At 40.8% G+C, this 18,542-nt stretch overlaps 1 protein-coding gene and 1 long non-coding RNA gene across 5 annotated transcripts in view; both read left to right on the top strand.

Moving 5' to 3' along the window:
- Positions 1 to 6,941: 6,941 nt before the first annotated feature.
- LOC120305349 lies at positions 6,942 to 11,155 on the top strand. The gene is made up of 2 exons (XR_005556013.1): positions 6,942 to 7,510; positions 9,254 to 11,155. It is a non-coding gene; the product is annotated as an uncharacterized LOC120305349 (long non-coding RNA).
- A 2,768-nt stretch (positions 11,156 to 13,923) lies between these two features.
- Positions 13,924 to 18,542, top strand: part of FOSL2 (FOS like 2, AP-1 transcription factor subunit) — a 28,605-nt gene continuing 23,986 nt past the window's right edge. Inside the window, exon 1 of one of the 4 annotated variants that reach the window (XM_039337053.1) lies at positions 13,924 to 14,923. In XM_039337053.1, coding sequence (XP_039192987.1) covers positions 14,825 to 14,923 — 99 coding nt within the window. In that variant the 5' untranslated portion in view covers positions 13,924 to 14,824. Of the gene's footprint in view, positions 14,924 to 15,264; positions 15,604 to 18,542 lie in introns of those variants that run through there. The other 3 variants (XM_039337056.1, XM_039337055.1, XM_039337054.1) reach the window with 3 other exon arrangements.

Here is an 18,542-nt window from a genome sequence, read left to right as displayed (position 1 = left end):
TTGTGTAGAAAAGGAAGAATGAGTTTGCAAAACATTTTTTTTACAAAAATGTGGGAATGAAAGTGAAATGTAATTAAAGTATTATTACAGTAACTTCTAATTAACATCATATGCGCTTATATAAACACTTACAGAGATCTCATCACATTGCAGTTGATTTCCAGGTTGAGAATCAAGTAAGAAGCATGTGACCAAAAACACCTCCCATCCCACTGTCTCATATTTACGACCTATCTATCTTTCATTATCTTTGACACACATACATGCACATGTCTCACAGAGGAAAGGGGGAGGATGCGGCAGAAAAGTGCCATTCCAGAAGTGTGTTGTTGGTAAGGAATTGAACCTAGGAGGATGTAGGGAAACTAACTGAGTTGTGAGGGGGTTGATCATCTGGAGGTGCAAATTGTATATAATGTGAAATCCCATATTTCAGAAGAGGGATGAGGAGTTTGGCTTTTTAGATATTGTTTGACTACGTACTACCAAGTCATTTTCAACTCCTGGCAACCATATAGATAGATTTTTCTCCAAGTCTTCCCATTCTCTCTCATCATTCAGCACACTGGCTGAGGCTGGTGGGACATTCACAAACATCCATAAGGCATTCCAACATCCGCACTCCTTTCCTTTTCGTCCTATCCAAGAGCTCTCCTTTCTTCCTCCTTCCACTATTCCTCCTCCCATGCTCTGTACACAATAAATGACACCAGTCTAGGAACCCTGGAGCATGAGTGCCTGCCTGTTTTAGTAGGTGAGGAACACGGATATTTCAGGCAGAAAACATCTTTCCTGAGTGAAAATGCTCATATAATCTGAGTGGTAAACTCATACAATAGCCTACAAGAAACACTGGAAGGAAGGTGGATGCAACTTGATTTCTCAAGGCATTAGCAAGTGGCAGGAAAGCAGGCAGAAGGGAGGATTTCAGGTATATACTTAGAATTATTTTAGATTTCATTGCTGTCTCCTGCTGTTCCAAACTGCTTCTGTGGCCTAGGAATGAATAGCTGAGTGCCAAAATGTGGGTCAAACTACAAATATAGTCCAGTGTATTGAATGCAGCTTCATACTTAACTCTGCTGGATTTTTTGAATTGCAAATAACAGCAATCAATGAAGGAGAATATTTGTAGCTCAGGGCTGAAATGATGGGTCCTTGGTGCTCTCTGAGCTTGGTTGTTTTCTTGCAGATGTTTCGTTACCTTAACTAGGTAACATCATCAGTGCCAGAAAAAACACACTGTGCTAGTCAGAATTTCTTAAACCATGATTTGTGGACAAGCCATAGTAGTAGAATGCTAAAACATCATGGGATGTTTCATGTATAAGCCAGAACAGACGATGATTTAGGACAGTGATGGTGAAACTTTTAGAGATCTGGTGCCCAAACTGTAACCCAAAATGCACTTATCACCAGGTGCCGGGTGGGCGTGGCCACAGTGGTCATGGCAGACTCAGTGGGCAGGTTCAGGGCAGCGGGGGCCAGTCCTTTGCCATCTCTGGGGCACAGCATGCGTACCCACAGAGAGGGCTCTGAGTGCCGCCTCTGGCACACGTGCCATAGGTTCGTCATCACTGATTTAGGATATGCGAACCAAAATTTTTATATTGGGATTTTTTACACTGCGAACTTCTGTCCTGAGGAAATCCAGTTTCCAAAAGTGATATTTTATTTTAGGAAGAAAAGCCCGTTGGTATTGTCACCATTTTGTTTCTTCAAGATTAAGGCAAATATGCACATTATGAAGGAAACACAATGATGGAAAATATAATTGGTATTAAGCTTGGCTTCCTGCAACTTTGTGGACGACATTCATGGTGGACACATATTTTTAGACAGTGTCCTGTCAACCAGGTTGCTGGGATTTCCACATGAGCACACTCAGCTGGCAAAAGATGTGGACAGATGATGTTATTGTCTATATGGTATTGCAAAGACTTCTCTCCTATGCTTACCACATAATCAGTAGCTTGCATCAGTACAATGTATTACTCGTACCAACTTCTCCCAGACTTTGTTTGCCATGTTTCAGAATGAACAGGTTTTTCTACCCTGAAGTTTGCCTCAACTATCTGCAACTCAGCAAGCCTTACAATGGTGGCAAGAAAAAAAAAAAACCATTCATTGCTAATTCTTCCCTGTTATGTCAGACAAATGAAATGGACATTACTATAGTAGAAATGGTGAAAGCTTATTTCAAATCTCCCCTTGCCCATTATATTCATTAGATAATCTATGTCACATACAGTAGTAGTGAAAATAAAATTAAGAGAGAGAAAACCTTTTATTTGGAGAAATGGCATGATAAAAAATTAAAATGACAACTGCTGTAAAATTACACTGACAAAAAGGACAAGGTCTTATGTGTTAGCAGCCATGTTTCAAATATGCGGGTTAGATCAGATTTAAATAGGACTAAAAATTTTAAGCTTTACGAAGTCTGGAATCAGAGAGGGACTTTAAAGAAAGCAGCTAAAACAAACCTACCCTCAATGTCCTGCTGATGGAATATGTTCTGCTTATGGATTTAATAATTTTTCATCCTTACCTCTATATTTGAGGCTGTTTCATGATTTCGTTCACTTTAGATTTCACCGTCATTTGGAGAGTTTGTCTGGAAGACTTGGCCATACAGTAATTCTAATCCACCAAGATCCCTCTACCTGTATTTACTCTTATTTCTACTGCATAATCCACTTACCAGGAAAGTGATAATCTCTCAACCTTTGATATCAGGATGAAAATAAAGTCTACCTTCTCCCCCAGCTGCAACTTTGTGTTTGTCACTGGAAATTGCACAAATGGCATCATCAGCGGCGATGCGTCCAGCAAGTTTGTTCAAATGTTATGCAAATTAAGTAAGGAGTGTATGCAAATAAACTCCGCAAATTAGGTGCGACCCTCTGTCTCACAATATGTGTTTTCCCCAAATGAGTCTCTCTCTGTGTTGAACTAATTGGCCATTTCAGGTGTTACCATTACTACAATTTGGCATGGGAGGTGCATGCATGAGGCAGGAGGAGTATTTTAATAACAAAGTCATATTTGATCCGTGGGGCAAAGCTGAAATGTATGTCTGGCATTGGTTGCAAGAGGGAAAGACAAAGATGGAAGGCAATGTAGCGAATGCTCCTGGGCCAGAGATGCTGCCAAATAAACCTTCTGACACATCTCAAACTTTCTAAAAATATGTGAATACATGTGAAATTAACAGGTAAAAAATGTTGGAAAAAAAAAGAGAGAAGGATAGACGAAGGAAGAAGGGAAAAAAGAAGATAAGGATACTGCACATCTATTTGTAGCCCAAAATATTAAAATTGTATATTTTTAGCTGGCTGAAAAATCTTCACATTTCTTATTAAACTTGGGTTTGATTAATATGTATACCGCTGAAATGCTTTTTAAAAAAGAAATAATAAATTTGAAAATAGACAAAGCATCATTAAAATACAACTATAGCAATAGCACTTAGACTTATATATCGCTTTATAGTGCTTTACACTAGAGAACTGTCTAAGCGGTTTACAGAGTCAGCATATTACCCCCAACAATGTTGGTTGTCATTTTACCAACCTCGGAAAGATGGAAGGCTGAGTCAATCTTGAGCTCATCAGGATTGAACAGTAGGCAGAGTGAGCTTGGAATACAGCATTCTAACCTCTGCACCACCATGGCTCCATATAAACATAAACTTTATTTTGCCTTTGCATTGCAAGTTTCACTGTCCAGCAGAGTCCTAAAATGTAGAGGTTTTGCTTCTGTTGGCATTCCTGATTCTGTTACTTTGGTCAAATTAAGAGCATATTCTACCCATGACCGTGAGGCCCTTTGTATGTAGGAGTGATCATTAATTAAAATGATGGAATTGTTTTAGTTATTTACTTCATTCTGCAAGCTACACTTGTGTTCCTGGAACATGCAGCACCCAAGCTTCTCATTTGCCTGTCAAGAGTTCCTCCCTTGCCCTGAAACCTGGAACTTAACTTGTTTAATGTTCAGGCAAGACTGGACCGACCACGCATGCATGTTATCTCTTGTTTTTTAAGGAACAGATTGGGTTATTGCTCAACCCAGGCAGCTCTGAACACATGTCTGGGATACTAAAAGACAAGCTTGTTTAGAATTACTTTGGCCAAGTAATTTATTGCAAGAGAACTTTATCACTGCCAGATCTCAGTATGTTACAGGCAGCTGATTCTTTTGCCAGGAGATGGATTGCTTTGTGTATGTAGTGTGTATATGAGCACTGGTCTGTAGGACAAACAAGTCCAGTTCTTAACTTCAAAAGCAGTTGAAGCCAATGAATTTTTTCATATGCAATGCATCGTAGGAGATCACAGTCATTCCTCAGAGCCACAGCAACTGTAGGGTGGGTAAGCCTATCAGTTATAGAGGAGCGCTATTTTGAGTGCCTTTTGGAAAATAAGGTTTCTCACTACCAGTGAACTTTTCTACCTACAAACACCTATGATGAAAGAAGGAACAGGATGGATTAGGTTACCAAAGCAATTTCTTCTACAGGGCATTTTTTTTTTCTAAATGCTGATACATCCTCCACAGAAAAAAATAAGGAGCTTACTTATGCACTGTCCAAAAGGAACCCAAAAGAAAGCATCTATAATGATGAACATTCTGCTGCCTAAGTTTTTATGTATCAAAGTTATTACAGCACCTTCTGTGCCTGCTCAGTCTGTACCCCTGGTGCTAAGAGTTAATAGGCAACTTCAAAGTGATGCTCTTCTTCCTTTCAAATCTTTACCTTTAAACCAGTGGTTCTCAACTTTTCTAATGCCGCGACCCCATAATACAGTTCCCCATGTTGTGGTGACCCCCAACCACTTATACATCACCAGGTGCCAGGGGCGTGGCCAACGAAAAGGGGAAAAAATGGTGGACAGCCTTGTTTGGCGACCCCCGTGAAATGGTTGTTCGACCCCAAATGGGGTCCCGACCCACAGGTTGAGAACCACTGCTTTAAACTGTCCCAGCAGAGGGCAACACTTCACTGACCATGGCTAATCCTTCTTCCATAAACAGTTAAGCAATGTGTTTATTTTAAAATTGACGAGTTATGCTGTAGTATCCAGATAGTCCCAGCCACCATTTTCACAATTGTATTTTGAACCAGCTATAGTAATTCTCTAATAGGGGTGTCAGCAGGATATGACCCAAAAAGTCAAGATGGTGGCTGCAATGGTGCATTTGATGAGCTGCTTATGTTTTATGTGCATTGCACATAGAATCCATATAAAATGCAGGTGGACCCTCAATCCCACCATTGTAGCTGCCATCTTGACTTTGTTGACCCCATTTAGTAATGTGGATATTTAACTTTGCTAGTTTGCTTATGTATTTAAACAAAACAATGTTGCAAATTTTTAGCATTGGGAGATGCTGCAAAAACAGTCCTGGGTTGCACATGGCTCATAGCATATAAGATTGCCCTTTCTCGTCTAAAGCAAGGGTAGTCAATATAAACTCTTTCATTTGGTTTGGATCTTAACTCCACAGCCCATTGCTATTACCTATGCTTATCAAACAGAAACTGGGATTGGAAAAACAGAAAATCCAGTATCCAAACCACATATTACTTTTTTAAAATCTAAAATGCCAAAGGTAGTTTTCTAAGCCTTCTTTAAAATTCCTATTAGATTCTACATAGACTTTTAAAACACTGTAGTATCAGCCTTTGTCAATGAGTTAATTCAGAATTATTTCAACCATGGCAGTTTTTAAAATCTTGCTGATGCATTGGCAGAGGTGCTTTTGCTCCAGTAATATTTCTGATGTATCCCCCAAGTGTGTGTCTATTCATTTTACATCTTAGACAATTTTTTCTTTTCACTAGTACAAATCAACAGACACAGTTGAGTGCATGATATACTGCATAAGCCAAAAGAAAAGCACAATGGTCTTATTGTGGTTCTTGCACCTTGCTGTCTAAATATCATGCAAAAAGATTGTAGCAAATGAACTTATTTTTATAGAACTAAGCACACCTCCTCTAAAAATAGGCACCACATGAAACAAAACAGCTAATTTGGGACCAGATCGTTTTTTTTAGACGCCAGAAAACAAAACATCTGCCAAGCAATGCACATCAAGAGGAATTTGGTCCATAAAGAGGTGCTTAATGCTAAAAGTTGCTGTTTCAAATCAACACTTCAAAGCGAAGTGGAATATTTTTTTCCAGCAATCTCCCCCAAAATAGAAAATAACAGGAAAATCACCTTTCTCTCAGTGCAAATTTATTGAAAATATATTATTCCATCTGATGGGATCAGAGCCTAATGAGATCTGATTATGGAAATGTAGGTTTCTTTGGATCAATAAAGGAATGGTCTAAGTACTTGATGGTCCTCTATCCTTCCTATTATTTTAATAGCCTTCAGAGAAGCAATGCTACTGTATTTTTAATTCTATGTTCCAAATTATTTTCTCTCATAGTTTATTTGCATTTTATATCATTAAGTCTTCTTAAACATCATAGGAAATGGCTTTAACTTCTCTTATCTGTTAAAAAAAGTGAACTGTTTCTAACACATATATTAAATTAGACAACATCCCAAGCCAAAGTTGACCTCCATATCCCTTAGTTGAAAAAAAACCTAGAAAAATATATTCTCTCAGCCAGAGAATTTTTGAGCCTGGAAGCTGATACGTACATATCTTACCTTATTTTCTATATGAACTGTCTTCAGTATGTTGATACCATCTCTATTCTTTATAGAAATGATGTCATCCTAGTTTTTCTAGTTATTTAGAATCAGTCAACAAATATACATGATTGATGTTTAAGAATAGGAATTGATTTTCTTGGCTTATATCCCAGAGATTCCAAGGACAGCCCAAAGTTAACTGATACATTTAAAATAACTTTAGATTAACAGAGGCCATACAACCATGATAGAAAAATCCATTAAAATAGAAAAATCCACTGCAGTCTTCATGGTCATATGATTGCAATTTGGAGACTTGGTAACTGGTGCACATTTATGATGACTGTAGCATTTCAGTCACATAATCACCATTTGGAAACTTCACAGCTGGCTTTTGATCAGTCAAATCAATGGGAAAGCTGGCAGGAAGTTGCGAGTTGCACTGATGAGATATGCTTAATGACCCACAGTGATTCACTTAACCAGCCAGAACTGACAAACTGATGTCATAAAAGTCACATGATGTTTTTTCACTTTGCAACCACATCACTTAGCGATGGAGTTGCTGATCCCAATAATGATTAGTAAATGAAGATATCTATAATCTAGCCAGAGAAAAGATACGTATTTACAGTATTTGTTTTCACTATGCTTGTAGTTCATTCAATAGCCAAAGAAACAGGGGAATGTCTGTTCCTGTTCAAAGTTTTCTAAGACTGTTGTGTTTGGATGGCTAAACTGACTATTTTTAGAAAACTGTGTATTTTTGCAGAAACCTATGGACCCAATACTCATATGCAGGAAACTGTGGGATGCTGTTACATCTAGTGTTAATAGAGTCCCTACAGGTAATCTTATATTTACTATCTCAGCTTTGAAGGGAAATGCTGATTCTTTCTTGCTGCCAAAGAGAGTTGATTAAAATACTTAAAGAGAGATGTGTAATTAACAACCAGCTTTGTGCTCTAATAGGCCCCTTTGCTCTAAACCCTTTGAAAAATTAATTAAGTGGCACTCTACCTCTTTGTGGTAATGTAGAGACATTAATCTTCCAGAAGGGGAACCTCAGGCATAGAAGAGTGTGGGATTTGCCCAAGACAAGCTATATCTTTGAGTGAGTTCCCAACTCCTTTCTCTAATTTGCTCCTTGTAAATTTTGAACTAATTGGATTCAACAGACGCAAAACTTACAGAAAATCAGAAAAAGCAGCCTTTATTCTCTTGGTATGTAGATTGACACCCATGCTGGATGAGAAGACTTGCAGACTTTTAAAACAGTATACAAAACTGAAAGAAAACTCTGTGTATTCTTCTCTTTGAATAATACCGGCCAGATTAAAAAGAATTTGCACTGGCATCAGAAAGAGCTTCAGAAATTTCTGGGAGAAAGAGGAAATTCTGCAGCAGAGAAGTAGCAAATAAAAACAATATTCTCTATCCCTGTTTTTATTAGACAGCTACTTTAAGAACATAGCAGTGCAGGTTCCAGAATTGACTGTAATGCTTCCAACGTGATTGATCTTGAGCTCTGTATTTTGCATGCTTCTCCTTTTAAATGTTTAGTTTGACAACTGTGGAGGTTCTATTTTGACCCAATTTTTGGAATTCTCTCTCAAGAGTGGTCTATGGACTCTAAGAACCATTTACCTATTTGTTCAATGGAATGGTTTTCCGCATCAAGTAATTTATTTATATTTGGGTTTATATTTTTAAATTATCTTCTGTTGTCTTAACTGCTGTTATATTTATGCTTGTTTTGATTATTTTAGAATAACAGAATAACAGAGTTGGAAGGGACCTTGGAGGTCTTCTAGTCCAACCCCCCCCCCCGCTCAAGTAGGAAACCCTGTTATCATTTCAGACGAATGGTTGTCCAATCTCTTCTTAAAAACTTCTGTTGTTGGAGCACCCACAACCTCTGGAAGCAAGTCATTCCACTGATTGTTTTGTCAGGAAATTTCTCCTTACTGCTAGATTGGTTCTTTCCTTGATTAGTTTCCATCCATTGCTTCTTGTTCTGCCTTCATTTTGGAGAATAGGTTGTCCCCCCTTCCTCTTCATGGCAGCCCAATATTGGAACACTGCTATCATGTCATCCTTGCTCCTTTTTTTCATTAAATCAGACATACCCAATTCCTGCAACTATTCTTTGCATCTTTTAGACTTCAGTCCCTGAATCATCTTTGTTGCTCTTCTCTGCACTCTTTTCTAGAGTCTCAACATCTTTTTTATATTGTGGTGACCAAAACTGGATGCAATATTCCAAGTGTAGGGTTACCAAGGTATTATAAAGTGGTATTATTTCACATGATCTTGATTCTATCCCTCCATTAATGTGGCCTGGGACTGCATTAACCCACATTTTTCTATTTTATCAAGTAGTAGGTTTTATCAAGTAGTAGGTTCTATTTTATCAAATGCCGTACTAAGTTATATCCACAGTATTTCGCTGGTCCATATTTTTGTTACTTTGTGAAAGAATATAGTAAGATTAGTTTGGCATGATCTGTTTTTGACAAACACATGTTGGCCTATGGTTATGATTTTGTTTGCTTCTAGGTGTTCACTGATTCATTGTTTATCTTTTCCAGAATCTTCCCAGGTATTGATGTCAGACGGATGGATCAGTCGTTTACTGCATTCATTTTTTCCCCTTTTAGAAGATATTTAAATCAGCTATGTTAGGTAACTTGATCAAACAGGAGAAAGGGATAATACAAACACTTTAAAAACCAAATGATTTATTTAACCAATTCAGCCTACAGCTGCCTCACTCTAGGTGGCTTACAATATAAGAAAAATACAAACAGCAATAGCTTACAACAGACAAAAAATTAGCGAGGGCCTGCACTAGAAAGCAAGAAAACCAACAGAGAATCATAAAGGACATAACAAGCACTGCGACTTCTAGATACATGGGGACTACAACTCCCAAAATTCACAAGCAGTAAACTGCCCATTCTTGTAAAGCCCTTAGTTTGAGAGACTCCCACTAACTTCTATCCAGTCACAAGTGCTTTTACAAATGGCATCCATACTGTTCTCCTCGAAAAGAAGTTCATAGTTTGAAGGTATCAAATAATTCCTCACCAATTCCATAATTGAATTCTGCACCCAAAACTATGGTGACTGAGCATATTTCCTATCCCTCAACTTGTGCTTCTTGATCCTAGAGTTATTATTTTTGGAAGACCAAGTGATCTCTATGTCCAAGAGCACTCTAGGTGAGTGCAGGTGAGAATTTTCTCTTCCTGGAGGTTAACTAACCCTAACCCTAACTGTATTTTAAATAAACCATTGTAAGGCTGGGCTAACCACAATGAACAGATTGAGATGCAAGAAATGAGAAAGCCTTCAAATGACTGTAAGGCCCAAGAGATTCATGGGTAGCTATCTTATTCTGAATCTTTTAATTCAGAATTTAATGTGTTTTAATAATGAAAACACATTAAATATAACTCACAAGCCCCAGCTCTGCTTGACCTTACTATTCAGTATCTAGCAACAGTTCTCCTGGGGTTTAACCAGGAGCTAATCATTAGAATGATACGTCTCTGAGCAACTTGACATAAGGCTTTCATATAGCCAACTGTTTAAGAATAAAGTATCTCACCTGACCCCTATCAATGAAATGAAGAAAGCCAAGGTTACAAAATGAGGTCTACTAGATCAGATCAAATTCTATGTATTGGTAGTTCTGCATTCTGACTGCACATGGGCCAAAGCTCATTAGCTGGATATTTGCCAGCCAACCCAACAATTTCTCTCCAGAGGCATTTTGGAATTGAAGTCAGTGGCAATCTTGATTAGTAGCTACTAACAAAATAAGCCTTGTTTTCTGTGCAAAGTTTCAGGTAATCAGTAATGGACTTTTATGCTCAGTTATGGCAATCAAGATAAATCCTCAGGTTCATAAGTCCAAAAGATACTGGATGATATAAGGATTTGGGTTTTTAATAATGAAAACACATTAAATATAACCCATGAATCTCAGCTCTGCCTGACCTTACTATTCAGTGTCTGGCAACAGTTCCCCTGGAGTTTAACCAGGAGCCTTTTCTAGATCTACCCGGAGATGACAGGAATAAATCTTGGGAACTTCAATATGTAAACAATGAATCATGGCTATATCAGGATCTACAGTAATTGATATGGCTTACAGATTTCTACACATTGCTTCATTGAGTGGTGTTGCCTTAACTGTTTTATCTCAGCTTTTTATACTGCAAAATGCTGAGATGATTGATAAAACCTATCAGCCAAAAGCCCAATGAAATTATTACAGTAAATTAGTCATGTAGACTTCACATTCTTTGACTATAGTTTCCATAGTCTCGTTTTTAAGCCCCTCTTACAATTATATCACACAATTGTAAATATATACCAAGCTGTGCTTTATGATGCTATCAGTGTAACCTCTCACCTACATTGGCCATACAACAGTATCCATGAAATAGCTACTCATGGAATCAAAATAAAGTAACTACTATGAATACAACTGACCCATGGTGTATGCTTATAAATCTTCAATAGAATGGCTATTATTAGCCTTAGAATAATTCTTCCTTAGGTAAATTATATCCTAATCCTAGATGTCAATGATTTGAGCAGGATTTGGAGGACTTGCAATTGAACATCAACTTGAACATCTACTCAGTAGTTGCTACTGTAGTATAGTAAATTTGTAGGAAGTCACCTAGGTATTCCAGGAATTGTAGTGCCAACACCTCAAAAAGACACATGTTTAGAGTATGATATTTTATATTGATTGCAGTAATGTTAACCACTGCAAGCTTCATGTACTGATGTCATCATGTTCCTGACTCAAGAAGTGTATTGACAATTTGGCGCTGTAAAGCAAAAATGAAAGGAAGCACTTGTCCCTTTGAAAACTCCAACACAGAACCCCCGTTTGTGGAATTCATACTCACTTAAATCAAGAGTTCTTTACACACAGTATTTGTTTTGGATATTTCTTGCTCTTTAGGCAGTTTCCAAGATGTCCAGCTTTCGTTTTGAATCGTGCAGCGACCTACCTAGCGTTAGGGGACAGGGGGCCTAAATGCAGTTTATGTGACCATCAGCAGAACGTTTCCGAACATATCATTTATGGCATCTGTAAACCTAGTAGGCAAATCAGCCTTCAAACCGAAAGAATAATTATTTATATTTTTTTAAGGCGAGCCACTTTTGGGTTCCATTTCAATTGCCATTTACTTTGCTAGGATGGCAGTATTTTTACACAAAAACAGACGGCCCATTGCTTTGCAGGCCCTTCGGGATCCATCCCTGTCTTGTCCGAGACTCTCTCTTCCTCTCCTTTTTAATTACTTTGAACCGCTGATGCGAAGGCAGAGTTTTTTTTTTTTTTCTTATGCAAACATAGTTTCCATATAGGCAGGGGGAGCCGTGCGCACCTAATTTCCTGGAGAGCTGCTTTTTCGAAAAAACAAATGTCCGGGCAGACGTAATTCTCAGCGGGAAATTCCATCTTCCGCCACCCCCTCCCTCCTTTCCCGCAACTCCGGTCTGGGTTGGGCAGATCTTTGACCCCGTTACGTTTCCGGCCCCGTTGCCTCCCGTCCTGGCGGCGTCACCGCTTCGCTTTCTTCTTCACGGCGTTGCAAGGTTGCATCAAGGGCCGCCCAAATTCCACAGAAACTCCTTGATCTCTGGGGCTTAGCCATCAGCCACGTCACTTTACTGGAAGGCAACCGACCCGAGTAACTCTGTCGCTGCGTGCAAAGCAGCACAATCAGCAGCAGCAGCAACAGAGCCGCTCCGCCTACAAGCTAGCCGGTTCTTACTGGAAGGGGCGTGGCTCTTGCAGCGAATAAGGGGAGGCTTTCTGGTCCGGCTCCAGAGGAGGTTGATCCGGGCCAAGCGCCCGACCGGAGCCGAAGGGAACATAAAGTCCCCCTCCCCTCGTTGCAACTTGTTTATAGTTTACGGTAGGCCGTCGGCCAGTATCATAGGAATATGGGTAGTCTTGAAGCTCCGGCCGGGCTTTCCTCCTCCTCCTTAAATGGCTTGCGCCACTTGGCGGTGGCTACGAACAAATCCTGTAGCTCCGCGCCGTAGGACTGCACCAAGGAGGGCGCCAGTCATTTGCCCGTTCGGAACAGAGCGTTCCCAGATGCTCTGTCTTGCTGATGCGATGTTCTTTTGTGCAATTCCAAGCCGATCCCGCGCCTCTTACTTACTTCGAAATAACAGCGAATTCAGGGCTTCGTGGAGTCCACGTGCTGGAGCCTTAGAGTGCAATTCCCAAAGGAAATCGGGCTCCCTGAGGTCAACGGGGAAAAAAAATGCTTTGCCATAAAAATAACACGCACGCAACTATTCCGTTGAGTTTTTATCTGTCAGACGAATAAACGCCAGCGGCCGTCAGCCGTTTTTCCCATAATTTATGAAGAGCGACAGTAGCAATACATGTATAGTACAGAAATGAATCAGGTCTGGACAAGGAGCTGCTCCGGATTGTAGAGTCCATATTCTAGGACTCCGGGTTGTAAATGGAGCAGGCGAGCTCAGGAAATTATGAGATCTGATGATCGCACCTCAGAAGCCTCGGATATTAGATTATATGGCAAGAACAATAATAATGCCTAGGGAGACGGGGGAGTCAATGGGATCCTATGCGGTATGAAGCTCCAGCAACGCTACTTGGGATCTGCTCATGCCCTTTTCGGATACTCGCGTTGCTACCATGTTTACTGGAAAACCCTCCCCATCTTTTAACATCCCATTTAAATTCAAATTTTCTTTTAGTAAGCCTCGCAGTATTCAGAATGCAACTTTCCCCTACTCTTCCCCACCCGTCCTCCTTCCTAGTCGCCCTCGAGTTATGCCTTCGCTCCCGCGCAAATCAACCTGCCCCTAAAAGAATCCGGGGTAATCAGAGACGCTTCTTGAAGCCGCTTTTCCCGCCTTTTCTAACAAGATTCGTCCCTTTATTGAGGTATGATTTGTGGCAGGCGAGCAGGGAATCCCTCTCTGAACGCGTCATTCTAACCAAGGAAACCCGCGCTCACGTAGTACAACGCAAATGACCATCTTTGGCAACCGCGACCTGCGACAATGGAACAGACTAAGCCAAGATGTGGGGGGAGAGAGAGAAAAACCATTCCGGACCAGGCAACGGACTGTCCAGTCGAGCGGCATGGCGAGTGGGCGTGAGATTGCCTGCCTACTCGCCTTCTAATCGTCTGCGTTCAGTAAACTGGGTCGGGTTTAATGGGCCGACCGATTTTGCCCTCCTCTCTCTCCTCCTCCTCCCCTACAAGTGGGAGGCTCCGCGTCGCGAATGGGGCGTGGCCAAGTTGCAAGTTTGACGCTGGAAATCCACATGGTACAGATCTTAAGAAGAGGAGATGCAATGAGGCTCGGGATTTGAACTAATGCCATTACACTGACTCATCCAGGGAGAGTAAAGGAGTCAGAGAACAAGGATACTAAGCTAGAGAGGCGCTTGCTCAAGGAAAGAGAAGGGAGGGGGGTACGTGTAAGCAGGGGGACAGAAGAGCTCGCCTTCACGACCGAGAAGGGCAAAATCAAGAGCTAGATCGATCATTCAGTTGATTTTTTTCAACAATAAGTAAATAAAGAGCCTCAAATCCCGGGCTGAGTCATCCAGTCCAGTTCGAGCAGGAAGACGGCACTTTTCTGAAAGGCTTAATTATACAGGAGGCAACGATCCTCCTTAAAACTACAGAGAGATCAAGACTTTGATACCAGTAGGCAGGCAAAGTGGAAGGAAGGGAAACAAGACACGTCTAATTTTCTTTAGAAATAAAGACGCATTTGGAAAGAGAACTCTCTTTTTTTTAAAGCTTGTTCATAGTTATGCTGACCTTAAGAGACTCAGTGATTTGGCTCTACAAGGAGTGAATTTTGCATTCTTATACGTGGGAGGTTTGGGGTGGTTTTGTTTTTTTAATTCCACACAGTCCTGTTTTGAGAGAGAGAAAAATCAGGACTTGCTTAAAATAGAATCAAAATCCAAACTGCCAGCTGCATCCGTCTCCACCTGAGCGCGCTTGAAATCTAAGGCATCAATTATACGATTGGAAACAAGACAGGAAGGGACTGAACAAGAGGGAACAACAACTAAAAAGATTTTTTTTTTCATTATTATTTCTCTCCTGCTTGTACCTCGGACAATGTACCAGGACTTTCCGGCAAATTTTGATACCTCCTCTCGGGGTAGCAGCACTTCTCCAGGGCATCCGGAAACTTACTCGAGCATCACAACTCAACAGGTAGGGGCCAGCCCAAGCACCTTGGTCGCCAAGTTGCTAAAATCCGGTTCTGACATCGAGGCTCTCCCTTTACCAGGACGTGCGCTTTCTCCTCTCTTAAATTGATCCTCTCTCCCGTTTGTGATCCCGTAACAGCAATTTGTCTGGGAGGGGGAGGGGGCACTTTCTTTCATTTTATTATACTGTGGCTTTGCGTGATTCGGGTCGCTGTTATCATGCTGATTATTATTTGCTTTTCCTCCCCCTCCTCAGCGCCTCTCCGTCGCACGCTTCTCCCCCCCCCCAGGCGATCTATGCCCCTTCCCTCCTCCGCGGCTCGCAGCAACTCCTTAATCAAATAGTAAAGTTCGCTAACCACACCCAGTCCACCTCCTGTGTGCGCGCCTGGACCTCTCCCTCAGTCGGAGATTAGAGGGGAACAGCGGGCGACGCGTCTCCTTTGGCCTCCAGTCCAATAGCCGCCTCTCTGCGCGCTCACACCTTAAAAGGAGGCGGACACGGCCGCGGCTTTTCAATAGTTGGGGCTGTTGCGGGTGAGCGCGAACAAGTCCTTGGAAGTGCAAGGCAGGAGACAGCGAGAGAGAGAGAGACCCTTGGAAGTTGGTAGGCAGGAGACAGCCCGATCGGAGTGACAAGCCCAATGCGACCCTGAGCCACCGATTAGGCGGCGCGCCGGCTAAGTAAGCAGGGTTGGGGGGGGGCGGTCCTCTTCCTTGCCTTGTTTTCCTTTTCTTCCTAGGAAAGAGAGCTTCGCGGTTCGTCCGTCCGCTCGCGATCCCCTCGCCGGGACTCTTTGAGTTCTTCCCAACCACAGCCCTGTGCCCCTTGGGCGGTTTTGCTTTCCGCAGTTTGTGCTGGCCTCTGGTGGAGCCAAAGGCTCTGAGACAGAGGCGGGCGGTGGTGTGTGTGTGTGTGGGGGGGGGGGGTTTGCTTTGCTTCTCTTGGCTTCAGGGTCTCTTCAGGGAAATGTATCTTCGGTCCATTTTGCTCGTGTCTCTTGAGGTCCTCCAATGGGGAGTCGGAGGGAAGGCGAGCCTTTCTGGGCGAAAGTCTAAAAATCCAGGGCGAAGAGAAAGTCCGAGGGGCCATCTCAATGTACATGGCCATATGCGCTCGAGCGAAGGGGTGGGTGGGTACGACGGTCGGCGGCATGTTTTTTCTCGGAATGAAATATCTAATTGGGAACAAAAGAGAGGAAATCATGAGTAGCCTTGTGGAACTGTTAACACAGGTTTCCACTGGCGTGTAAACAGTATAAAAGGGGATGTGTGGGCCTAGCTCTTCAATCATTGCCACTGGGAAAGAATGCCAAAACGCCTGGTACCTCAGCTGAAGGTACTTGGTTTCTTTTGTGGACTTTTAAGAGTGCAAAGGAGGAGATGAACCAAGTCCGTCTTCAGGTTTACTCAGTAGAGCCACTCCCCCCCCCCCCAAATGAGCAGTTTGCAAACAGCAAGCTAAATGTAGGTCTGGTCATCTATAATGTTTTCTTGGCTTGACTTTTCCCCTTATGGTGTTTCCAAAAGTTCAGATTTTGTGGTTGTGGGGTGAGATTACAGAGTAGAAAATAATCGGCTTCTGGGGATGGACCATAAGCCAGGAATCCCCGACCCTTTTAAGCATTGGGCACATTTTAAGAAAAATTTATATATGTTCTTAACAATTTGAAGAGGGCAATAGGACTTGCACATTTATAAATGTCCACCAAGATAGTTAGGGCAAGTCACAAAATTCCTATTTTACAAAACAGAAAATGTAGGTTACCTATGAACTTTATCTATGAAGGCAAGAATGAATTCTGGACCTCTAAACACAAAATTTCTGCTTTGAGCTCATAGTCTTTTACTCCAGTACCCATTTCACAGAGGACAAATTGAGGAGACTTAGGCTGAGAGATAAGTAACTTTGCCAAATGAATACAGTGCAGAGGTGTGGTCTGAATGTCAAGTGCCAAAACACGTATCTGCCTGCACAAAGCACAACAAAATACCTTTTTTCCACATAATGCAAACAGGTTATGTTTAAAGAAACACAGAGATCATTATACTCCCACATAGAAGAAAATCTCAGACAAAAAAGTACACCACACCAAAACATACAAATGAGCTAACATGCTTATACTGCATCACATGATTATGTTGGAAACTAGTGCTTTGCTTTGCAGCAAACTATTTTCCAGCAGAAAACTAATGTTTGAATAAAAAAATTAAGATTTTAAAATTAGGAGAGGCAGTGAGCCTTAATGTTTCTAATCTGTGAGCCCAGTGATACCCACATTAAAGGCCAAATAATCCCAAGGTAGTTGAAGCTCACCTGGACCCTTGTGAGATTAACTCAATCAGAGTAAAAGGTCACTTAAATGACAGAAACTGAATGAAGTCACTTGAAATGCATGTGACTTTATGGACAGATATATTTTCTTTATATATCATTCCTCTATTTCTTATTGCTAAATTTCTTATTTAATAAATACACGTTTAAGGAGAGAAAGGAAATTACGAAAGGTACCAGTTCTTGGGAACAGTCCAGGTCTTACATGTCTGTTCCCAGGAGAAGCCACAATGGGAATCTCCTTTGAACTGCTTCAGTTCCTAAATTCCTTCAACTGAAATAATAGTTTTTAGGGTTTGGAAAAAATAAAACAAAAAAGAGACAATGTTTTCAGGAAATATAGTGCCAGCTCTATAACTGACAGGACAGAATTAAGCAGTGCTTTAAAAAAAAAAAAAAAGTGCTAGAACTCACACATGTCATACAACCCGCCTTGCCTACCCTACAAGGTTCCATCCAAAAAAGGTGCCGGAACAACATTCTGGGCGTTCTATGAGAAAAAAAGTCCTGGAATTAAGGATTTGGAATGAGATGGTAATGTATTTGTAATACCATTGTGCAAATCTAGAAAAATGGAATCTACAATGACCTCTAGAAAATTATTTAAAAGTTCCAAAGAAAGATAGATTATTTTCATTATAGTTGGCCTATGGGAAGGATCCTGGCAAATTGTATGTGGGCAAAATTAGGCTATACTTTTTAATGTGCTGATTTTAGTTTTCAAAATTGGGAATGATGCGTCTGAATTATTTTTGTTTTTTTCAGTGTCTGAACTGATTTTGTAATTAGGATGAAAAATATGAATCAAAAGTTGTAAAAAGGGGGGAAAGATTGCTTATTTAGTGATGGGTTTACAGAGATAATACACTTCTACCTCACTCTTTGGAAATAAGAAGTTATCCCCTCCCTTTTCAAATACCAGTTTTCAATTTTCCAAGATAATATTTCTAAAATGCAAAATGTTTCCTTAATATGTAATTTGTAATGGCTAGCATTTTTTTACTGTGACACCAGCCCCCATTTTTCTGTACTTTATTTGGTAGAAGTAGATTTGCAGTGGACAGAATTTGTAGGATTATAAATATTTTCAGTCAAATTTCCAAAGAACCACATGTCTCTTTCTGTGAATCTGAAATCAAATTGGTTTCTGATTCTAGATTTCCTTTTTCTACCGTTGTACAAACAGATTGTCCATGTGATTTTTAGGATTCTAAAGAGGCTGCAATACTTTGTGTTTGAATAGGTAGAAATTACAACTCTGACCAGAGTAATCTTGATTGAAATAATT

Source organism: Crotalus tigris, unplaced genomic scaffold (assembly GCF_016545835.1).
Source record: "Crotalus tigris isolate CLP2741 ecotype Arizona unplaced genomic scaffold, ASM1654583v1 scf7180000017668.6805642782:7212621, whole genome shotgun sequence".
NCBI lineage: Eukaryota > Metazoa > Chordata > Lepidosauria > Squamata > Viperidae > Crotalus > Crotalus tigris.
The sequence above is the reverse complement of the archived record's forward strand: the minus strand, read 5'-3'. Positions and strand labels throughout refer to the sequence as shown.